This window comes from Chlamydotis macqueenii, chromosome 6, assembly GCF_036417535.1.
Source record: "Chlamydotis macqueenii isolate bChlMac1 chromosome 6, bChlMac1.mat, whole genome shotgun sequence".
NCBI classification, from domain to species: Eukaryota; Metazoa; Chordata; class Aves; order Otidiformes; family Otididae; genus Chlamydotis; species Chlamydotis macqueenii.
In genome coordinates this window covers 20428854-20454550 of record NC_141561.1, presented here as the reverse complement: position 1 = coordinate 20454550, position 25697 = coordinate 20428854, and the positions used below count along the sequence as shown (strand labels likewise).

At 34.9% G+C, this 25697-nt stretch overlaps 1 protein-coding gene across 3 annotated transcripts in view; it reads left to right on the top strand.

Moving 5' to 3' along the window:
* LOC104476148 (sodium channel protein type 1 subunit alpha) overlaps nucleotides 1-25697 on the top strand; it is a 68399-nt gene that overhangs the window by 30453 nt on the left and 12249 nt on the right. For all 3 annotated transcript variants that reach the window (XM_086750288.1, XM_086750286.1, XM_086750287.1), the window contains exons 15-20: nucleotides 249-605; nucleotides 1766-2248; nucleotides 4087-4204; nucleotides 5725-5879; nucleotides 8563-8736; nucleotides 11168-11290. In XM_086750288.1, coding sequence (XP_086606414.1) covers nucleotides 249-605; nucleotides 1766-2248; nucleotides 4087-4204; nucleotides 5725-5879; nucleotides 8563-8736; nucleotides 11168-11290 — 1410 coding nt within the window. The remainder of the gene's footprint in view (nucleotides 1-248; nucleotides 606-1765; nucleotides 2249-4086; nucleotides 4205-5724; nucleotides 5880-8562; nucleotides 8737-11167; nucleotides 11291-25697) is intronic.

The window sequence follows — 25697 nt, the reverse complement described above, 5'->3', positions numbered from 1 at the left end:
ATTCCATCTAATGTGACTGGCAGCTTCTTTGGCCTTCCATAAAAACTATATTTTGAGGATATAAAGCTCTAACTTCACAAAATTTTGTTGACTGAACTTCCCATCTTCATGCTTTTAGATCAGAGGATACCCACTGAACAGTCATACTCAGGGAATATTTTGCAGTAATACCCTTCCACAAATTAACTTGAAAATATCTCTGTGTCTTTCTTGCTGGTTGCCCTAACAATATTTTTCTTTTCTTTCAGTTGCGAGTTTTCAAACTGGCAAAATCTTGGCCGACACTAAATATGCTGATAAAAATTATTGGTAACTCTGTAGGAGCTCTGGGTAATCTGACCCTGGTGCTGGCCATCATTGTGTTCATTTTTGCTGTGGTTGGGATGCAGCTGTTTGGGAAAAACTACAAGGAATGTGTCTGCAAAATCGCAAGTGACTGTGTACTTCCACGCTGGCACATGCAAGATTTTTTTCACTCTTTTTTGATTGTATTTCGAGTGCTCTGTGGAGAATGGATAGAAACGATGTGGGACTGCATGGAGGTTGCTGGCCAAGCCATGTGCCTTACGGTCTTCATGATGGTCATGGTGATTGGAAACCTAGTGGTACGTAATCAAAGCATTAGCAAAAAATTATTTGGCAATAGAGCGGGCTCAATCCTGAACTGAACAAAGTGCTCTGGCTCTGCTTCAACAAAGCACTTAAGCAGGTGCTTTCAAGCGATGCTTAAAGTTAAGCATAAGAGTTTTTTTGGATTGAGAACAAAGTATTCTGCAATATCAAAATCCTAAGAATGCTAGAGCGAGAACTTAGTCACATTTTTAATTTGTCTTTTGGCTCTTTGTAAATATTTTGTGCTTCAAATAATTTTAGTGTATGGGCTCTTTATAAACCATTTGCCGTGGATTTTTTTATTACTTATCCTGTATGATTAGTCACCTAAATAATCTACTTACTGCTGTGTGATGGGATAAATTAAACTTTTTAATGATGTTGAATAGCAAATCTGTTATCTCCATTTTTAGATTATAAGATTTTTGCATCAAAATATTCATATACTGTGGGAATTTAAAGACACATTTACAGATATTAGTCAGTTGTAGGAATATTTTTGAATAGTTGTCATAGTTCAGCCCCAATCGGGACCAGACTACGCAGTCTCTCTCTCACTCCCCCCACCCTCCGAGAGAACAGGGGGAGAATTGGTAAACAAAAGAAAACCAGGAAAAAAAACACATGGGTTGAGATTGAACAAAAAGTAAATTTAACAGTAATGACAGAAGAAAACAAAACAGTGATGGAATACAAATACAGTATAAGGGCTTAAAACAAATCTCCACACCTAGTTTCTTCCAAGTAGCAGGAGGCTCCCTTCAGCACCCTCCTCACTTATATCCTGAGCATGATGTCAGATGGGATGGAATAGCCCTTTGGCTAATTTGGGTAAATTAACCCCAGCTGTTAGTTAATTAGTTAACTATCCCAGCCATAGGGGCTACCAGCTTCAGTTCTCCACCCAGCTCAGGTGAATATTAACTCTATCCTAGCCAGAACCAGGACAATAGTGAACAGGACCTAAACAAAATTTTAAAAGCTCTTTTTTTTTTTTAATGGAGAAGAGAAAAAGTTTTGAGAGTGTTTTTCTTTGGTTATGGCAAATTATTGGGATTTCAATCCTCAATGTCACTAATATGACAATTTTTAATAAAATAAATGTTCTTTGTTAGGGTAAAGTCTAGAACATCCTTTCTTTATCTTTCTACAGGTACTGAACCTATTTTTGGCCTTGCTTTTGAGCTCATTTAGCGCAGACAACCTTGCTGTGACAGATGACGACAATGAAATGAATAATCTCCAAATTGCTGTAGCAAGAATGCAGAAGGGCATAGATTATGTGAAAAGAAAAGCACGTGAATTCATCCAAAAAGCTTTTGTTAAAAAACAAAAAGCTTTAGATGAAATCAAACCACTTGAAGATTTGAACAACAAAAATAGCTGTATTTCTAACCATACAACCGTGGAACTAAGCAAGGACCATGACTATATTAAAGATGCAAATGGAACAACTAGTGGCATAGGCACAGGTAGCAGTGTGGAAAAATATATAATTGATGAAAGTGATTACATGTCATTCATAAACAACCCAAGCCTCACTGTAACAGTGCCCATTGCTGTGGGTGAATCTGACTTTGAAAATCTAAACACAGAAGAATTTAGTAGTGAATCAGACCTGGAAGAAAGCAAAGAGGTATTTACATATTTTGTGGATTTCTCTCTGATTTTTTGAGTATTTTTATTTTTTTGAACATAAGGCAGTGCATTCAGTTCTTGATCGTTTGTTATTTTGACACTTGTTTGTACATGGGCATAAATGAATGTATCACAGAGAGTTTAATTCTTGATGAACACAAGTGTGAGAAAGGGTTAAAAATTACAGTTTCCAAGAGGAGATAAGTGGCCAGGCAATGGAAGACCGAACTAATCCATAGGAACCATTTTTGGTCCACATGGTAGTTGCAACAACTAGTAGTTGCAACAACCAGTTGCTACCCTGGTAGAGCAGGGTAGCGCATTAACTAAGACCTTATTCCACCAGAAACTTTTGTTTGCCTTCTGTAATAAGGGTCCCATAAGGAGTGTCCTATATCTTCTCTCTGTCACTAAATAAATCCCCCTCTACGTGATTTTTTTTTTTTTTTTTTTTGTGAGCAGGTATAAACCAGAAAACATAGAGATAATTTATGTATTTCCTTTAGAGACTGGAATTCTTTTAGATTTTAAAATTGTCAGCTCTTCTTGACTTAGATTCCCATAAAAATAAGATTTAACAACAGACTTCAAATTCACTTAGTTGTTAAAACTGAAAAATAGTGTCAACAGACAGAAATATCTAATGTTGCTAAGGGAATGCCAAAGCAGGCTATAGATATAAAGCATTGTTGAGAATTGTATTTTTAAAAAACATGTTAAGTCTATAACTGTTCCTTTACATGACTTTTTTTTTTGTCTGTGGCTATTTTAAGAATATAATTTAATTGTTTTTACTAACATAATTTGCAAAACAAGTACACCCTCAGTGGCTTAGTTTGTTGACATTTTAGTCAAATCAGAAAATTTTATTTCCAGACACTAAACAAAATTATTTTTCTGACCTGAGGAACCTCAACCTTAAACTAGCTAGTTTCCATCCTGGTAGCAATCCAGTTTCTTTATGGGCTTGCTGATCTTCCCTTGCTGATGTATTGCTAACAGTACTTCAGACACCTAACTTTAGGCTAGCTGAATTCTATACTGCTATCACTTCAAGTCCTCCAGTGTTCTCAACAAAAATCCAGTGTTAAGTGCAGTCTTAGGATCCTCCCCTGAGAAAGGAGACCCATACAAAACAGCCTCTCCCCATGGCAACCTATTTCAGAGACAGTGTTGTTCCCATTTTCTAAGTATTATCTGAAGCATTACTATTTCCTTTCCTGTTAAAGATTAGCTAAAATGTCTTAAAATTTGGCTTTGACTCAAGCTTCTGAACTGCTGTCCCAATAGTGATTACAACAATGTATTTGAGCACATTATGAACTTGCCCCAGCAGGAAGAATTTCTGAATAAAACAACATTTAAACAAACATCCATTGAAGAAAAACGACTGGTCATCTGCTCTCCCCACAACCACCTTAATGCTGGCCATTCCAGTCCAGTCTTCCAACCCATCACAGAGCAGGCAGTCAAGTGGAGTGACATAAGCTGGTTTATGACTGACCAACAGGAAATAGATTCGGTTTACGAAGGCTTTCTGTAAATGTTCTGCTACCAGTAGGACCATGGATATCTTTTAACCCATTGAGAAAGCACTATGACATTTCTGGCTTCTCCAGAAGCTTATGAAAGAGCTGCTCTGTTACAGAGTTTTCGTGGAAAATCCGTCCAGCAGTGGATCCATACAATGCAGAAGTAAATCCAAAGATTGTACAAATTTCACATATGTTTATCTGCAATTTACTTGTGTTGAATGCAAAAACATGGCAGAATTATTTACTTACTGTGAAAACATTTAGTGTGCGTTTGTGATGCTTTTTTTTCCCGCCTTTACAGAAGTTAAATTCGTCTAGTTCATCTGAAGGTAGCACAGTTGATATTGGACTTCCTGCAGAAGAGCAACCAGAAGCTGAACCTGAAGAAGCCCAGGAGCCAGAGGCCTGCTTCACAGAAGGTGTTTGGAACAAAAATACTAATAATACTTACTCATGAAATGTGGAATAATTATCTGTTTACACCAAGTATTAATATAAAATGTATTTAATTATTCTTGTTAATGTTTAAACTATGATTATTAGTGGTAGTACTTTTAGATCATAATTTACCATACGCATACTGACACCACAATTACACTATGTATCAGATAAACAATGAACTTTTTTATTAGAAATTTATTATTATTTTTAAAATAAGAAAAATATACTACTGAAAGTTTTATTTTAGTATGGACTACTGTACTTTCTGAGTATAGTTACAGTCTCCTAGATAAAAAAAATAACGCACTATTTTCACTATTTTTGTGCCACTCCTCATAGATATCTATCAAAGTGCTTTATAAAGTATACATTACCGAAACAGTTGTTGAGTGGTAAATAAAAACTGAACCTGGATGGTTTTGTGCAAAATGCTAAATGAACCTTCTACAAACTGGCAAAAAAAAAAAAAGAAGGAAGAGCCTTTTTGTGCCACCTGGGACAACAACAGTCTCACCTGGTGGACTCATTCATCTTTCATGCTTCCTTCTATTTGCCCTTTAACACAATTCAGTAAAACAAGAATCTAGTCATAAACTTTATTTGCCAAGGCATTTCCTTGTCTGAAATCTTATGGATGTGTGTATGTAAAAGGAGGTGGGGAAAGGAATAGTTTTAAAACAGTAATATAAGGATACAAATGCCATTTTTAGTGTCTGTAAGCAAAAGTTAGATTTAGAGTTTGGAAAATAAATGCTACTGTCAATGCTGGCGTTGGGTTGTTTCTGGATATGATAACAGCAATTTCTTTAGAAATATACACTGAACTAGTAAGAAGTAGTATTGTAACACACTTGAATTTGGCAAAGAAAATACCATTATTGATTACTAGTATTTTTCTGCCTAAATAAAAGAAGAAACAAAATCAAGTAAGCAGCTAAATCATAATTTAGCTTAAGTAAATTAAAGGCACAAGTTAGAGAAGTTAACTGGTACTGAAAAGCTCAGAATTCAGATAGGAGGCTTAGAATTTTTTTCCCACAATAAATACAACTTTGTCTGAACTTAGTATCCCACACAAAAGTATAATTTAATAACACTTGCCCATGTCTTGCCACATAAGACTACTATACATTTGAATGAATTTGTGTATTTTTACTCATACTTTGTATTTTGTAATTCGGCTTCATGCTCCATGGACTTTTATCTTTTTGTGTGCGCTGTATTAAGCACTTAGTTCTTGATAAATGAGAAATACTTTATTCTCACTTGTTAATTTCATTACAAATTCCACTTGTCTCAGTGTTTGAGGGTTTTTTTTGCTTTAGAGAAAAAGAAAGTCATCTAGGTGAAAATCTATTGATTTTTTTTTTTACTAAATAGCACAGCTTCAGGAAAGGTTGCATTATATCATTGACTGAATGCATAACCAAAATTAATGCAATTCAACAAAATCTCTTCCCTCCTCCCCCCCACCCCCAATACACACCCTGTTTTAAAGGCTGTGTACAAAGGTTCAAGTGCTGTCAAGTAAGTATAGAAGAAGGGAGAGGAAAGCAGTGGTGGAACCTTAGAAAAACCTGCTTCAAGATTGTCGAACACAACTGGTTTGAGACCTTCATTGTCTTCATGATTCTCCTCAGTAGTGGAGCTCTGGTAAGTAAAACATGAACAGACTGTCACAAAACTTCTTTAAATTCTTCAAACATTGTTTTAACATAGTTTTCTCCACCAAAAAGAACACACCATTCAAATGACAGGACTAAATTTTAGTCAGGCCTTTGAAAGAATGGTAGAAAAAGTCTTTTCTCAACAATATGTCAAAAAAAGAACAAATATAATTGCTTAGAGAGACCTTAACTCCTTTGCTGAAAGTGGTAGTGAAGCAGGGAGAAGCGACAAGATACAAAGCAGAGAACGTATTTGTTACTGGAATTTGCTTTCTAGTTTTACTGGTGTTTACTGACATAACTCTGGGAAAAGAACTGTCACTGATGAAAATGAGTTTGGAAGTAACTGTAATGGCATAAACAGCTCACAGTACCTTGCAAGAGCCAGAGTTGCCTTGTACAAGCTTATAAAAGCTATGTGCTAGAATAGCAAGAAAGATTAAGACTGGGTGTTTGTAATTATTCCCTTCTAAGAATAAGAACTTACTATTTATGCTTCTAATTCAGCTTCTACTGACTCATACTCATGTAGAATAAAGGGATACCTGTAAAAACGTGAATTTGCTTTAAGCTTAATAAGTATGTTAAGGTAGAATAAAAAGAAGCCAACCATAATATAAATACATAACAATACAAGAAACAAAACATACCGATAATATGTTCTTTCATAAATTCAAATAATGACAAAGAATAAAGAAATTGGAGATGAACTGTTAAATAAAAGTGAGCCTGGATACATACTGGCTGAAGAGTCTTAGGCAAATTACTTGCCCTGAGATAATACAGAGTCTATCTAATATCTATCCTGGTAGATGCAAGTATTCTTTGGTAAATTACTTAAGTTCCTACATCATAAACCAAAATAGTGTTGCAAAGTTGTATTATAAACTCTTTAGACCACTCTCAATGCTTTAAAATACTACTAATGATTAGCAGTTTATGACCATACCTATCATTAGTTTTGTTTAAGTCTTTACGAATCATTCTGCTTTTGTTTGGTCTACTATCAATGCAACCATCAAATAAGCAACTTCTACTCAACACCATGTGATACCTTCTCTGTGATTTAAAACCCTCAAGATAACAAATTACTCGCGTCTACACTACTGAATTTTGATTCATGCTACCAAGTGCAGAAAACCTTTAGTGACAAGAATTTAAATGAGATAAAAGTACTGGTAAGAGATCTGATAAAGGTGAATTACCATCATTGTATTTAGAGGAAGTTTGAGATTAAATCCCACAGTGTTAGCGTCTAACACTCGTAAACCTAAGCTGCATGTCATCCACAGAACATTTATTTTGTGAAAATGCTTCAGAGACCAGGGATTAGCCCAAGCCTCTGGAGATCCGAGACCCTGCTCTGCCCTCAACGTGCTTTGTCATAGTGAAAAGTTCTCTTTGGACCTGCCAGTACTTTATCCCAATGTTCACCCAGAGGCCATGCTCCAAACGAGTCTCACTGTCCGTACAGCCAGGAAATCTGGCAGGCATAGGTACGCTGCAGGCTGCCTGCGAACCCCCACCCTGGGGACAGTCAGGCAGGGAGCAGATGCACTTCTAGCAGCCAAGAGCGCTACTAGCTGAGCTGCTGGCATACTCCTACCTATATAAAGAAGGAAATTATATGTCCCCACTTTTGTGAGATAAAGTTGTTAGTGATTACATATGAGTGTCGGGTGCCATAGTGCCTGATCTAAGTAGCCAAAATTACTGACACACAGATCTTAATTCGATGACTGATAGACAAACACGAATCACTTGAACTGACAGATGTAAAGTGATTCAAAAGCAGGCTAGGTAAAAATGAATGTTAGTATCAATAAGCATCCAAATCTTTGCAAGCTAGGAGATCATTCCAGTTCTTTCAATCCAATAAAATAAATTGTTCTCCATAAGAAATATTAGCATAATTAAAATTTAAAAGTAATGGAAAATTTCTTGGAGGACAGGAAGAATTTCTGAAAAGCAGAAGCTATATGTTTTTTTTTTTCAAATGTCTAAAAATGAAGACACACAAGAAATGTAAATAACATTGCAGCAACTTCAGAAATTTTATGTATCTCATAAAATGTGAATAATACAGTAAAGCAGATATTTTATTTAGATAAAGGAATAATTTTTTAAGAAAGGAAGAACTTGTTTTATGATCTATTACTTAAAATTTTCAAAAAACAACAGGATTTAAAAGCAAAAGCTCAATTGTATTGTCATTGTCCTGAAAATTTTACAGCGATGGGCCTGGATTCTGAAAATAATCTACCCTACATACAAACCAAATGATCTCAGTTGAATTCTGTTCAAGCACACTACTCTGCAGAATCAATGCTATTTGTGAGTACTGAAAATGATCTGAGAAGAATAATTCACCATCAGCAATAAATAAATAAAAATCTCTGACCAGTGGAGTGGTTGCTGTGTAATATCTGCTTCTCCCTTCTGTGAGCTGGAAAACATATTTCCATAGGGGAACAAGAGGTATACACTGAGTTAGCAGAAAAGGAAACATTAGGTAAAAGTGACACTCCCATGCTTTTTCTTGAAGGAAGATGGTTTCTTTTTTTTTTGTTGCTTTTTAGGGTTTGAGGTTTTTTTTTGTTTTAATTACAACCTGAAATATGTGCAGTAACAAAGTGGAATAACAAATCTTTGACTGTTTTTACTCTTAGGCTTTTGAAGACATATATATTGAACAGCGTAAAACTATCAAGACCATGCTGGAATACGCTGACAAGGTCTTCACTTACATCTTCATTCTGGAAATGCTGCTGAAGTGGGTGGCCTATGGCTATCAAACTTACTTTACTAATGCCTGGTGCTGGCTAGACTTCCTGATTGTTGATGTATGTAGTATATTTCCTAGGTGTTACTTCTATATTTATTTTATCTTTTTATTATTATTATTACTTGCTCTACAACCATAATATCTATGTGTACCAACTAGTTTACTTTTCAATTTTAAAAGTAAGGTAGGTGGAAAAAAATTCAGTATTTTTCTGTCTTTCACTGTACACACAACACTGCCCTCCTATACCATAGAGTTAGGAAAGACTGGAAGTTCTCCTGCTAACAGAAGAACCTCACATGGTAGCCCAAAAGCAGTTAAAGGGTTTATTCCAACACTGTTGTTGAAAGAGGTCGTGCTGTCCTCCAATCTGCCCTTGGCTGCTCATTTCCACCTTCAGACCCACCTTTGCCCTGCTGTGGTCTGTCATATCCAGCATTTAGATGGTGGCTGGTCCACCATTAGTGCTATGGCTTACTTTAATATTAAAGTCCAATAAATATTACTGAACTTGCAGTCTTCACAGCCGTCTTTGAAACCAGGCTCAATAATCTTTCCTGCAAGGATTATCTCATAGCTGTAACTCTACTGTGCTGTGAAATGTTGGAGACCATTTCTTGATGCATTGGTACAATTATGAAGAATTTAAGAATTAATGTCCTAAATATAGCCCGTTGAGAAAACCTTCAAGGTGCAGAAATGCTGTTTCTGCACTCTGTATGTGAAACTAGAATACTCTGGTTTACATAGTTATGAAACCACAACCATGTTATATTTTTAAGACAGAAATATCTGGTAAAACTTATAGGAAAAACAAATATTAAACAAGCTAGATTTTAAAATTAAGATTAAATTTTGTCCTGGTTTCAACAACTTAGAAACAGGCACTGATAAGGTAAAAGGTGAACTTCATAAGCAGTTATTGACCCAAGGAATTGATAAAAATCCAATAGTTTCTGAATGTGTTCCAAACATACAAGGGCTAATCAAAGCTGTTCATTTTCTCCTGCTTTGTTTTGTGACTGGTGCCTACAATCTTTCTGATTGGTGTACATTATGGATTAAATATATCTAGGATTTAACTTAACATATACAGCTACAGATAACCACGTTCAAACATAATACTCATACAAAGTACGTACCCTCTCTTTGGAAAACACTTTCGTTCTTTAGTATCTAAATTCTTCTCAAAATAGGTACCTAAGTGGCACCTATAACAAAAAAGCTTGAAGAAGCATGCAAGCAGAAGCACCTGTTCATTTTCTAAACTAATTTTCACTAATATTTTACCTTATTTAAATAATAATATCCCAAACAGCCATCTCGTGAATGTGAAAATTTGAATACTTCTTTGTGTGAACGTAAAACTTATATTCAAGTGTCTGAATAAGTTCATTATTAAAGCCTGGATTTACAAACCTAGATATTATCTTTAATTTGGCTTTAGATTATGGCAGCTTGAAAGTTTTCAGTAGTATGATGAATGTGCTGGTGAAAAAATTTAGATTTCAGAAGAACCTAGTTTTGTGGGTTGCTAAAGCCCAGGATTGACAAGTACAGAAAAGCTATTAACTTTTAAAAGCTAAAGATGTCACATATAATGCTTGGTTTTAAGTATGGTTCATAAAGAGCTCTGTCCTACCTGATGCATTGTTCTTTATAATGAAGGAGTATTTGAGATCATTATGCTATTTTTGGCCCAATAAATAGTTAAGGAATTAGAACAGTGTAATGAAGGAGCATTTAAGGGAAACGGGAAGAAAATAGAATGTATTATTTTGGACAAGAGCCATAGCAAATACAGACAATATGGTACTTCTCACTGAGGTAATGTAGGGACATGGAACATAAAAGCCTGTGGAGTTCTGCTGCCTGTGGAACTGTTCTTATAAGGTTCTTATAAGAAACAGCATAATTCACGTTGATGTCAGCCTGTACAGCACATAAATTCAACAGTCAGGCAAAAGGATTAGTCAGTGTAACTGGATATAGAAAAATTAATACTTTCTACCAATTTCCAGAGGAGCAATGTTGCTCTGTGACTCATCTGTTAATTCAAAACAGGCTTCAATCATTTCCTTTCAGTTGTGGGCAATCAAATGGGCATTATCAACTATAATTACTGATCCTAACAGCATTGTAAAATAAAGAAAAAGTAAGAGCAATACCTAAACTGGTAAAAAGGAGAGATTAATTTAATTTGCTTTTTGGTGGTTTTAAATGCTCTCAAATCACTAGCAAAATATGAAATTCAGATGTTTTAATGTTTCCAGACGTTAATTGTTGCCTTATGATATTTTTGTTTGTTTATTTACCTATCCTACTCTTCTTTCATATTACTTCTTTTTTTTTTTCTTAGTTTAAAAGACTTCCTATTCCTGAAGAAAGTGGCCCAAAATTAGATTCTTCTAAAGGAGTTTGTCTCACATCTATGGTATGTATAGAAGAATGAACAATATAATAATTTTCACTTTCCTGTTTTCATATAGGTCTCTTTGGTTAGCTTAACAGCAAATGCATTGGGTTACTCTGAACTTGGTGCCATTAAGTCCCTTAGGACACTGAGAGCTTTGAGACCTCTAAGAGCTTTGTCACGATTTGAAGGCATGAGGGTAAGATAACATGAAAGAATCTGAAAGTATGCATGCATAGAAAGAATCCATGCATGCAGAATAAGGAATGACAAGTCCATGCAGAAAGGCTGCACTTTTATCTATTGCATATCTTTTACTAACAGATAAGCAAAAAGCTTCATCAATTCACCTAAATCCATATGCAATATCACATAGAAGTTACGTTCATTAACGTTACTTTACTTTCTAGCCAATCTCAGGAGTTTTCTGTATCAGGCTTTAAAATTACCAACTGTAAACTCTCTTAACAGAAGCTTAGTAATAAATAGAATGTAACAAGATTTTATTAATTTTTTACTGATAAACGTATCACAACATTTATACAGAAATCTAATGTAGCATTAGTTAATAAAGATATTTTTTATTACCAGCTGAAATCCTTTTTTTCTTCATATTCGATAAATCACTTTTGGTCTAACTCTATTGAGTTTTACTACATGGTACTAAAGACATATTCATACCCACTAGTGGTTTAAATCTATTTCTGAGTTTGGCTGATTTTAAAAACAAATCAAGTTATTTGATTTCTGTATGAAATTATTATTTTTGTAAGGTAAATACTTTTCTTATTTCAACAAATCTTTATTCGATATTCAATACAATGTATAGAAGGTTTTTTCTTACTTATTCTGAGTAACTTAAAGGCCATGCTTACTATTCATCTCACTCAGGAAAGCATTTTAACTTATTTTTTAATTTGCTTATACCTTCTGTTCCTTAAAGCCACTGAATACAAACTAACTCTATATGCATGTCATTGATATATGTTTTAAGATAATGCTTTTTGCTATTTCATAGAAACATAAGAGGAAACAATGCACTAATGAATTTCAAGACAATTATAAACCAGTGGAATAGCCCAGAATATGCTGTCTGAACAACCTTTAGATACAAATCTAAGCTTAAACAAGTCAAACCGAGGCTTAGGATTCTGTTCCTTAAATTATGTTAATCAGGCTAGATATCTATTTCAGAATGCATCAGAAAAAAAAATATTGCTAACCAATGATTACTAGATTAATAAATTTCAGTTTAATGTAGCAAATTTACTTTCAACAGTTTTCTCATCATTTGAAATTCATTAATTGATACTCAGCAGGGTAAGAGCTGGTCAGATACTACAGAATGTACAAATTATCATTGAAGTTTGGAATGACTATTCAGCCATTTTCTCTTTGTCTTTCTTTATACTTACTGTTCATGAACATTCAGAAAAATTTGGTTTTGTGCAGACAAATCTTGGGAAATTGCTGTCAGCTTTACTTTTTTAATAATGTTCGAGTCAGCTGCAGGAGGACTGGGAGACCAGTATAGAAATTACACAGGGACAAGAAATGCAGCTCTTTAGATGACCTTTGACATTTTTAGAAAGATAATGTCAACATTGATTGCCAAATGTTTTGTTGTATTTTTCTGTATCCTTACATGATTCCCTTAGTAAATTTTTCACTTAAAAGATTTAAGATATTCATGTTCAGAGAAAAGTACCTGTTATTTGAAATCTATTTACTGCTTTCCCTTATTTCTCACTGAATAACTATGAAACTCTGCCAGAAGCCCGATCATATGATAGAATTACAGATACACAATATGAATAATTCACAAGCAACTTACTGTCTAAGAATCACAGACAAGCCTGGAAAAGCAAAAGAGGTTTCAGCTCTGTCCTCCAATATTAATGATAATCAATGAAGTACTCGATTCCGGTCACTTAGCAAATTAGACTGGCCAACTGTGTAGACCTTATCTTCACTATTATTTACATGTACTTCTGAAAATGTTTTTTCCAAAGCACTTGGCAAGTATTATCAACAGCTCATTGAGATAGTAGTATTACTTTATGAATGACTCACGAACAGTAAAAAGATTCAAGTAATAAATAATTGACCAGCTCATGATAAGACTATAGTCAAATTACAATCTTCTCAGAAACTGAGTTAATTTCATAAAAATCCATAAACCCAGATTCTTTTATCTGCCAACAGAAAGTAAAAATAAATCAACCCTCTTTGCTTTCTTATATTGCCTATACCTACACTGAGCTGTGACAAAACAAGCTGAGATTCTATTCAGCATGTATTTACAATTTTAATATTTACCCCCATGTTCAAAACTGCAAATTTTGCCTTGAAAATATGATATCATATGTATTCCACATAAGTCCCTGTCTGTAAAAAACTCTGCATCATTTTGTAAAATAATCTGCTAAGTTCTCAGCTGCTTTAAATCATAGATCATTAGGGTTGGAAGGGACCTTTAAAGGTCATCTAGTCCAACCCCCCTGCAAGGAGCAGGGACATCTCCAACCAGATCAGGTTGCTCAGAGCCCCATCCAGCTTGGCCTTGAGTGTTTCCAGGAATGGGGCATCGAGCACCTCTCTGGGCAACCTGTGCCAGTGTTTCACCACTCTCATGGTAAAAAATGTTTTTTTTCTTAAGTAAATTTACCATTTGGGTGAATTGGAACAACACAGCATTTAGTCAGTAAATACTAATAACTATAATGTTATCCCTAAATATGAAACATACTTCACTTTTAAAGTTATGTTCTTCTAACTCTACAGAGTACTCTGTAGTTACAACTTAATTTTGTAATTATGCTGTTTCATAAATGGGATAAATTATCTTTCCATAATGAATAGAAGACATGAATCACTCACACCAAAGTAGGGTACAAGTGGTCCATAGCCTATACTTGCCTTGAGCACAGAAGTGAATTTTGCCATAATAAAGGCATGTAAAATATCTGCTATTGTACTGAATTCAGAGAAATTTTAATACTTTCTATAGTGAATCTGAAAACCAACTCCACCCAGATGCTGGAAGGCAAAGTAAAGAATTGTTTTAATTTAAATTTCTGTCTTAGGGTTTATATTCTCATCTCAATTAGTGTAAATACTGAGCAGAAGTATCTGCAAACTGAGATTTGAATATACCCATTGCTTTTTGTTTAGCTTTTTAGTACTCGCAATATAATGCTTTTGCGCTAGTTCTGAATTGGTATGCTACTTGTAAATGTAGAATACTGAGTATACATTGCTTTGCTGAGTTAGAGAATTCAGTGACAATAAAGCATGCATTTGTGTCTAACTTCACAAAATATAGCATGTCATGCCGTGCTTGATTTATTTATTAGAGAAATAGTAGAAGGCAGCAAACAATCTGAAATCCACTTGCACTTTCAGTTTTGCATGCCTTATGCATATTTCTGGCTGATGGCTTTAAACATTTACTGTATTTCAAATTTCCAGTCCAATTTCATAACTTGTAAAACTAAATTAGAGTATTTGATTTCTTAAACATTTTCTAAAATTCAATGGCTATTCTTTAGATTCCCTTACCAGGAAAATGATAATGAGGCATTTTCAAGAGTACTCCAAACTTCTTCAGTAGGAAAGAAACATTTCTCATATGATTGAGTTATAAAACATAACATTGTGTCTGTCATTACAGGTTCACCACTAATAACAAGCTATATATTTCTATTTCATATAGGATAACCTTTCTTCAGCTTGGATGGGGTGGACCACTGGTTCCTCCCCTTTTCTGTGTTATGGGTACAGTATTTTCCCCTTTTCTACCCTTAATGATTACAGTGTGAATAATCACTACATTGTGTATGTAGGGTTAGAAGGAGAGACAATCTTATTTGAGAATCCCAGTAGGAACAAAAGTAAATTACATACATTCACCCTACACCTCCTCAACTACTTTAAATCTTTGGAAATAATCCTTTGAAATTTCTGATGTTACAGAAATAACACATGAAAACTTTTGAGAAAATCAGTATTGTTAATTAGAGTTATCAGTGTTCTTTTTTTCAGGAGAAAGGTACCTCAGCTATTTTTAGATGCTTTTTTAACCAAGATAAAAACCAACTTTCTTCAAAAATTTGAATCTGACTTTTACATTGTTTTGGAAAGATCTGTGCTTTATTCTGTTACTCAATTTATAGCTACATTCATGAAAAATATCCCACAGAAAGTTTTGAACATTGCTTGTGATGCATTAAGCACACAACAAAACACTATGATCTAAATAGTCACAACTATAGATATTTATATAATTGCAGGTTAAATTTTTACATAATATTTAAACCCCTATATGTTACATTAACTAAATCACTCCAATTGTATATAGATAACACAGGACATCATATAACATATATAATCCTTTCTTGGAATCTGAATTCAGTCTTCTTTGGTGTATGTTGGAAACTAGTTTTTGTAATTTTTGTAAAACGCTAATAACAGTATTATTTTTGTGGTATCTTTCTTGGAGTTTAGAAATATCCTGCAGGAGGCATGCCAGTGACAAAAAAAAATTGCATTCACTATCAGATACTTAGAAAAATCCAGTTCTTAAACTACAACTCTTGCAAGCACCAACTGTAGGAGGGTATCATTAATGTAGGGTTTTTTATAGCTTCAGTGTAAATGATGTATCAACATAAACAGCATTCACTGTAAATTTAGCATCTTATCTCACAGTTAAGAATTACATATTGACTCTCAAGAAAGTGTATTCACTGTCTTCCACAAGTTTCTCTTAAACATGGACGAATATATTTTGTTGATCAAAATATTATGCATTTTGAAGGATTTTTGAGGACTGTGATCTTATTCATCACCTTTGTATTTTAAGGAAAGTCTGTTAGAAGTGTTACGTCTCCTGAAAGACAATTACAAAATTTACAGACTTCAATGTAAGAAGACTCCTTGTACAGATGTTCAGGAAATATTTCAGTATTTTGAGATTTTTCTTAGACTGTAATTCTACAATTAGAAAATAACTTTTGAAGGAGTTTCTTATATAATTGAAACTGATATGATTTTTGTCCAGCTTTGTGTTTATTGCATCTTGAAGAAAATCCTTGCTTTTTCATTACATTTGAGTGAGATACATAATATAGTTCACATTTTAATTAAAAATGTTAAAGAACACATAAAGGTCAATAACATTTCCTTTATGCAACAGAAAGAACAAAAAGTTGTTTGCTTTTTTTTACTGCATCTGGTGAAATTCAAAGATATTGTTCCCACATAAAATAATTACTGTTTTCATGCTTGCGTGTATTTGCAATATTTACCAGGTCTTCTCAAACAAATGCATCCACATGATTTGTTGCTTGGCAGATAATTATTGTATTTAACCACACAGTATGGTAAATTATGTCTTTTCTTCTATGTTGTCTTCAAAATTATTTTGTCTTATATTTGATTTCTGGTGAGAAACAGAATCAAAGCTGCTCCAGGAACTCCAGTATTTTTGTCAAATCCGACAGTGTAGCTTGCTTTTAATAGACTATTACGTGACTAAGAAATGCTTCTGTTGCTACTTTAACCAAGTTAAATTTTCTTATGAAAGCTAAGACAGAACTGCAGAATCATTGAGGTTAGAAAAGACCTGAGAACATCTAGTTGAACCTCCCTGCTAACAGTTCTAGCATTCCAAGATAAAAACTCACCACCTAATAGCACAAAATTTTTCCAGCACAAAGTGTTATAAAAATTCTTTGTGTGTTAAGTGTTTGAGCAAGTATTTTGCTTTATTTGAAACTAAAATTCTCTATCGGAAGCATTCTTCAGTCAGGTGCAGTTGTGCAGTAACAGTCAAGAAGTAGAAAAGACTGCAATAGTTAAGGGAGTGATTTCCTTTTCCTCTGAGATCTTTTATCTCTTGCTTCAGCTTTATTTGTTCATTACTGTTAAGATTAAGATTTAGTTGTACCTTCTTGTCAGGTCTCTGATTCTTTCCATCTGCCTGTCTTCTCTTTGTATACTCTCGGTTAAATCAAATTTTTTCTTTACAATTGCTACTTTAAATGGTAGTTTTCTAATAATCTTCACCCTCTATTCCCAATACAGTCTTCATTTTACCTAAAAATTGAAAACCTCGTCATAAATCTTGTCATAAATACTCGAATTTTTTTTCAGTTATTTTACATGCGAGGTGCCTCTCATGACAGTTTTAACACTCTGACAAAATGCATTCATTTCTTTCATCAAAAAACGTTTTGTGCTATTTTTCTTGATTTAAATAATATTCTAGTCTCACTATCATAATTTACTTTTACATACAATCTATTTGCTACTTTGTAGTGATCCTGAATTAAGGATAAGCATTAGTTTACTGGAATAAGATTTCAGTTTTATTTTTCCTTTACTCCTAATTTTTCTAAATATTATTCTAAATGTTATTTAATTCTGGGCTTACATAATCATAGATTATGTAATTAACGATAAATTATGTGTATGCACGTGGCAAAGGTAGCAATATTCTAGTTCTTTTACTATGCACTTCTTAAAGGCAAAATCCATAAGATACCTCTAATTTTGGTTGGAGGACAGAGAAAAGACAAAGCCAGACTCTTCTCAGATTTGCACAGTGATAACAAGAGGCAATGGACAGAAGCTGAGTTATGGGTAATTCTGATTTGATATAAGTGGTTTTGGGGAGGCTTGTGAGGGGGTTTTTTTGAGGTTTTTTTGGGAGGGACGGGAGTGTTTTGTTTGTTTGTTTTGGTTAGGGTTTTTTTTTTTTTTACAATGAGGTAAATACTGGAACAGTGGAACATAATTAGTGGATTATAGATCACACATTCATACAAACATGGTGTACCACTTTGACTTCTGTGGGATGAAGTTATGAGAGCTTTTCACAAGAAGTCCATTAAGATAAAATAGAGAAAGATTTGAATAACATTTGAATCGACATTTTTAGATTCACCATAGTTCCTCCCTAGAATAATTATTTGGATCATATCAAGCAGGTTGCACTTTGTCTCACAGAAATATTTAATTCTCAACCTCTGTTGCTGATCATCAAGCATATGCAGCATGTTTCTTCCCAGTATACCCATTCCAAGCTACTCAGTGAGAAAATATGTAGTTTTGAGGTGTCTTGTTAAAGTATATATTGGCAAGTAAAAGAATTATTGCAATCTCTGTCTCTCTTCCTCCTCTCCCTTTCTCTCTCCCTCATTCTGTCCTCATCTGCTAGGTTGCGTTGTCAGATATGTTTTACTACCTGATATAAACATTGGAAAAATGTGATAAATTTTCTTTATTATATTTGAATAAATGTTCCCATCTGTATTACTGCTGTGGGAATGTACATACACTTCATCCCTTCAACATAAAGAACATTTAGTCCTTATCTATCCATACGTGACGTCCCTCTTCCATCAAACTCCATGTATACATTCAGGTGAAACAGGGTATCTTGTGTAGGAATATTTTTCCTGTACTGTATCATCAGTTACCTTCCTTCATGGGCACCTCCAAACCTCACACTAAGCAACTGCAGCAAAAATCTCAAAGCCTCCACTGAGGATCAGTCTTAATCCTCTGCTCTGGGCAGTGTTTGTATTCTGTCTGCTGCCCAACAGGTTGGGTACCTCCGTTGTCTGTGTGAGAGGAACATTTCCAACTGATGTAGCTTCTCCTAATTTAAGCCCCATACCCATTTGTTCCAATCCCACTGACTTTCTGCTGTGTTATGACTTGTAGAAGTGGATCCTCTAACTTCAGAGGAAGGCAGTTTTCATAATCAGAGAGAACAGGAAACCATTATTTTTGTTATTATTTGGTCAGAACAAAGTGACTACCCCAACTACTTTTGTCATGCTGAGTCCCCTGCCACCTTAGAAACACTTGCAGGTTGCACGCAGGAAGGGACAACAGGAGTGAAGGCGCTGCTTTCACTTCTTTGCTTTCCAGCAGAGACTGTAAACAGGCAAACAGAGTGTGTACTACATTACTGCTACAAAATGTTTACATCACATCTATATTATTCCTTTAAAAAAAAATCAGTGATTATTGATAAATTATTCTCAGTTATTTTTTTTAATTATTTTTATTTTTATTTTAGGAAAACAAGGTGCTCACAACGGTCATGTTTACTGAGTAGGAAAACAGTACTTTGAACTTTCAGGCTTCGGGGAATTTTGAAGCAGTAGAAATTCTGATGAAATCCCTGTTTTGCCATTCAAGTGATAGTTCCTTCAACTTTATAACTTGTTCTAAATTGCTTAGGATGAAAAGGGATTACAAAAGGTTTGATTTTTAGATGGTGGATGTTAGGTTTAAAAAGGAAAAAAATGTTTTCTTGTGCTTGCATGTGTATACTTATGTATAAACCACCATATGTGCAGTAAAATATCAGCAAAAATCTTGACAGCTGTAATGCACTGTTTCACAAGTTCAAAGCCATCTCCTACCCAGTTAAAATCCTCTGCCTATGAGAAAGAACTAGGCCTATTTTTTTTAGAAATTGTTTACACTTTACTTATGGATAGCACATTGCTGATCATGATCTCAATGCTGTCTGTCACAAGATGCTGTCATGATGAAAATGAACTCAAATAGTTATCATCAACTGAGCATCTTCCAAATGAATTTTTTTAAGGATTTCACAATTTTAATCCAAATTATTTAAATGTTTAAGCTTACCTTCACCTTTGTTAATCTTTGCACAAACCTGGATAGTAGCAACTTTCATCACTGCACTGGTGGGTGATCTCATAATTGATGAAAATTGTATTTACTGAATTTTTTTCTGTTGATTTTGTTTGTAAATTAAGACTTTATCACCACTGATTACCCTGCAGGTCCACGCTTTTCCTCTTTTTATCTGACAAATCAAATGAGGAAATTGAAGGAATTGCACGTTTCTTAAGGTACTGCTCTTCTAGAAATCTAGTGCCATGTTTTACACCACACTGTGTATCTACAAGGTTCCAGATTATCTTTACATATACAGTTTTAGTAGTGAAATGTCAGAAACTGCCATCTAGTAAGCTTGAAGCCATCTATCATCCCCAAAGTGTGAAAAGCTTAACTAAAAGATACTCTGCAAGAATTTCCCCGTTCTTTGTAGATACAACTATGAGATTGATTTCATCTCCGCAGACTGAAGAGCTGTTCAAGTTATTTTTGGGGAAGGTACTTTAAAGAAATCTTGGGAAACTTTTGCTCTATACCACCTACCTGTGCATTTCTAATTACCTTTCAAAAGGGTTTGCCAATAGGGCAATTGATTTGGTTTTGCTGTGCAATTAGCAAAATCCAGTGGTTTGGGGGATTTGGTTTCTCTTTTTTTTTCTTTTTACTTCTTTGATGAGAAGTCTTCCTTCCTATCACATGGACATAAAAGAGCAGAATGGGTGCATAGCTCTCTTAAATTTGGTTTGCATAACATATTTTTTTTATTGCATGTTATCTTATGAGCATCTGTCTATATTTGTAAGCATCAGTCTTTGGAAAACACCATCATTTGCATATAGAGAAGTTTCTATTACCTATTTGTGACTTCTCTGATAGGAGCGTGTGCCCATGCTTTGTGATGGGTAAACTAGAAAACGCATAGTGTACATATGATAGAGGACCCAGTGAACATGGAAAAGCTATCAGTTAAAAGTACATGGAGGAGAGCTGTACATTGCATTCAAGCTGCTGAACAGCTGATTACACTGTTTTGGTGCTTGGCCTGTGAAGATCCAGTGGTATCCTTATAGTGCCATAATACAAATAAATCAGCTGATCCACTGATTCTCTTATAGCTGTTGATTTGTGAATGCAAAGAGCAAGGGGTGATAATTCTCAAGAAAGAGGTTTGTTCCAATGATTCCTTGCCTTGGACTAGCAGATAGTGCTAATCTTTTTTATTCATGTGTGGCCTTTCTTCATGGTCTCCCTCAGATGCTCTTTTGATCCCCTGACTGGTAAAGTTACTGTATTCCTTATGTCTTTCCATCCCTTGCCTCAATTCCTCCACAGTTTGAGAGTATACACCTGTCTGTAACTTGATACCAACCACGTGGTCAAGTCAGAGTGGTTTCAGCATCTTCTGGCCTTCCTTCTGAGATGTCCTCAAAGTCCTTCACTATGAGAACATGCTCACCTCAGATTATGTATGTCACCTGAGCCTTCATTCCTGTCCACTCACAGCATACCTACCTGCTCATTCTGGCAGTCTAGCCTTTGTGGTGAATCAAGAGTCTAAATCAATGGCTACTTGCTCACTTATTCATCTTCCAGTACAAATGCGCTCTCCAGCAGCTTTGTGTACATCTGGACTTTGGCCAGTTGAGCAGGGCAGATTCATGATCTTATGGCAGAAGTTCTTACTTCACACTTGCTCAAGACAAGGCAATACTCATAGCTTGCTCTCAAGTCCTGCCCAAGGTAGTGTCAGTGTTTGAGTCAGGAATTAATTTTCCTATTTTACTCTCACGTGGCTTATGCTATGTATGCAATTGTCAGACTCCCTCTGCATGCTGCTGTCTTTGAACACCTGGCTCTTCAATCTTTGTACTGCTAAGATAGAGATTAATGGCTTTTTGTAACAAGCACCATCTGAAGTCTATGACTGTCTCACTATAGAGACAGTCACTTAAAGAGAAAAAAAACCTTCATTTTTCTGGACATATGTATTCAAGCCTACAATTTGTTCCTCTTCCTTGGAGTTCCTGAAGGCTTTCTCAGGCTTTCACAGCTATCAAGGAACAGAGTAGAGGAGGACCATGTCTTATGCTTGTTACAGCCATATAGCATGCATAGAAGATAAGGTTTGATTTAATCCATAAAGGTCCTGGTGAATTAAAAATTATTTTGCTTTCTCTGCTTGTGTATGTGAATCTTACATGAGAATGTACATGCAGAAAAAAATATGAAGTAACAGTTAAATAACCTCTGGTGCCTTTGATGGACTCCTTCTAAGGATTCTGATATGAGATCTAGCACATCAAATCTTTGAGAAACTTTTCCTGTTTAAGCCTAAAATTATGAAGTTGAGAATTTCTAAAGTGGAGGCAAATAAAGTACTTTGTCATTTTAAGTAGGAAGAATGTTCCAGACATAGTCTTATATTCTTCCTTTCCATCCCAAAGATGGTAACTTCCTCCTCATTTGTACCAGGGACAGAGTTTGGAACTTCTTCACAGAAGCTGCAAAACTTATGGGAAAAAAAAAAGGATAAGTAAAACTGAAGATTTTTCCTGGTTTGTTTACAGATTTCAGGAGGCTTTGATATATCCATGGTAGGAATCAGGTCCATGGTAGGAATTCTTGGAAAGCCTGTGGCTGCTGACATGCCAGGACCCATTAAGCTACTTTACTGTCAGAACTATGATACATCTGTATCTCGCTATGTGTTTCAGATGTATGTGTCACAGCAAGGCTGAATCTACTAAAGTCTCCTTATATTCTACTCATACAGCAGGTATTTTGCACAATCCTCATTCTATACATATGCACAGCTCTGGTAGTAAAACTGGTAATTTTTTTTTCAGTTCCAGTTTGCTGTCTTCTTTGGACAGTTGTCCAAAAAAAGACACAAACAGCAACAAAAAACTCCAGCTGGACTACTAATTCATATTGACATAAGGTCATATCAGCTAGAAGATAAGAGAGACAATTAGTATTGCAGTAATTCTTTTATATTACATATATATCTGATATTGGATAATAAATGTTATGAAAATGCAAACATGAAAAAATTGTGTATGTGTATGAAATACTGCTTTCTTCTAGAGGAGACATGGTTTCCCACAATAATTTTTTTTTTTTCCTGGATGAGTATCAACTAAGATGTAAAACAGTCTAGAGCCCATTTGTCTTTGTAGGTTTCAAGTGTTGCTTCTCACTTGCACTTATTGCTGTTCCACCTCCCTGAAGCTATAGGAAGGTGAACAAGCAGAGTCAGCTTGGGCTTTTGCAGCTTGCTTACCGGAGTCAGCCTGACCAACAACATCCTGGCCTTGAGGAAATGCATAGGTAATTTTAAAAAAGAAACAAACAAACAACTCTGCAAACATCTTTTTCCAATTTATTTGCATTATGTTCTGTATCAAGGAATAACAGAAAATACGCCCAAAAGAATAGCCCCTTTTAAAACAAAAAAGTACATTTAGAATCACACATATCTGATCTAGGTTTGAAGAACAAGCAAAAATAAGAGCTGTAGTTGCCAACATTCTGTTAATCCACTACAGACTCTTTTCAACAAGATGAGACTGACAATTTTCATTTGCTAAATTTTTAACTCATTAAGAAATTCTAATTGATCTCTTTTCTGAATTCAGTTCACTTTTCAATTGGTTCTCACTTTTTTTTCTGTCCGTTTGCTGTAACTTATGTGTGTAGATGTCATGTGGGTATCTATGGGTGCTATCTTGGATATATATTATGTAAGCTAACATCCTGAGTGTCCTGATATACCTTAGCTATTTCCAAAGCAAATACCAAAAAAACTAAATGGAAAAAAAAAACACTGATAAAGGGATGCCTCCAACTGTATGTGTGGAAGAAATTCAAGTCCTAAGGTGGAATTTACAGTTCATCTGACCAGTACGTAGAACTGCAGTTTTACATTACAAATATGATAGGGCAAAGGCTCAACAGTGGTGGGGGAAAAAAAAATCAAAAATCAAACTAAGACAAAACACAAAAGAAAACAACTTCTAAAAGTTTTAATTTTCTTTTCTTCTTTTCTTAAAAAACCTTCCAGGGGGACTGGATAGCTCAAGGGGTTGGTAATAGGATACAGAGCCTTTCATCTCTAGGTCACCAGTTCGCATCCAGGCCAGGTCAGTAATGACCAAAAATTCTTACCATTTGATGGGTTTTCAGTGACCTATATAAAATAAGTTGTTGAACTGTTGTTGGAACAGTTGCTGAAAGCTGTTCACTTGTTATTCAAGAAGATGTGGCTGATCTTTTGGCAGTCTCAGTAGCAAGACTGCATTACTTGTTCGTATAAAGATGTGAGACACACTGATGGCATTTTGTAGAATCTTTCTTTCTACAACTATTATAAATTCATAATTGTTGTAACAATTACTGTAGCTGTTACCATTCTGCTGCCTGTTCTGGATCTGTGCTGTGGTCCAATGGATCTCAGGGCTGTTAAAAAGGTAACTGCTGCAGGCACTCAATTCATATAAAACCATTCTTCATGTGAGCACAGGTAACCTTAATCTAGTTAAGTAGCAGCACTAAATCCTTATCTTTCTTTCTTGACATCTTTATTTTCAGGTTTTTCACCAGGATTAAACAGAGGAATTCAATCAGTATAACACATCCAAAATATTTTAATGGGTGAAGGGAAACAAACAAAAACAAAACAAACAAACAAACAAAAAATAAGACAAGCACTAGCTGGCCTAGAATTATGCAATAACATAATATAGTGTCATAGAATAGGTCAGACTTGGAATAAATTCCAGAATCATTGCATTCCTAATTTTTATGTTGTTCTCAGTTCCATCAAGCTAAGTAGCAACAGATTTCTTCTCCCCACAGAATAGTAAAAAACCATTTCCCCCACTCGTTTGAAAACAGTTTCTTATGTTCAGAATATTGCTGGGACCTTGTTAGCCTTTATAAACATTTTTTTAAACTGGCTAGCTCATGCATACACCACCTAGATACTTCACATTTTCTATAACAGAAATCTCAAGATGCAAGTATGCTTCCTTTAAAGTTATCACCAAAAATAGAAGCTGACAAGAAAAGCTTAATTTTAAAAACTTTGTGGTTTTATAAAAGATAGGGATAATTCTCAGCTACAGAAAGGTCCCATTTCTACTGCCTGGCAATGGAAGAGACCTTAAAATTAGAAGAAAATATGCCCTGAAAATAACATTTCTACCTAAGATCTCTAAACAGGTCCTAATTCCTGACCATAACATTTGGGAGGAGGAGGGTGCTGAGTGACGAGTAACCCAACTACAACACACCATTTCCAAAGGCCTTCAAGAGGCTGTGAAATACAGGGAGTAAGATTGAGCAGCTCTGAGCTTGCTCAGAAGGGTGTTGGTAAAGGGGAAGATCCCTCTCTGCTGCAGAAAGCAGGGAACAAAGACGGACTAAGACACCTTAATACACCCCAAGTATCTATGTCAATCCTTTCCTGTCTTACTTGCAGGAGTTGGATTACTGAGAATCAGAGCCCTACTATATATTTTATTTTACCTTCCTACAAGGTCCTAAATGTTTTACAGAGGGAAAAAAAAGTAAAATTGAGAATAAAATATAACTTGTAAATGAGATCTGCTATTGTATACTTAAGGAGAAATAATTGCTCAGCTATTAGTCAAACAAATGTCACAAAAGTTTTGATAGCTCTGACAGACACATGTGATTTACTGTATATATCTGAGAAACATACTTTTTATCTACATAAGTAATTATTGACATCTTGCCTGCAAGGGGCTGAGAAGGCAACTGGCCTAAAGTAAATTAAAATGCAAAATCAAAACCCCTAAATATGTCCTTGATATATGTCCTTCTTTAGATAAACGAAGAGCATTGCTGACTTAAACTCAATACATGAAACAATAAGACTGGAGCTTGAAATAAATTATGTTGATTCAAGTAGACAC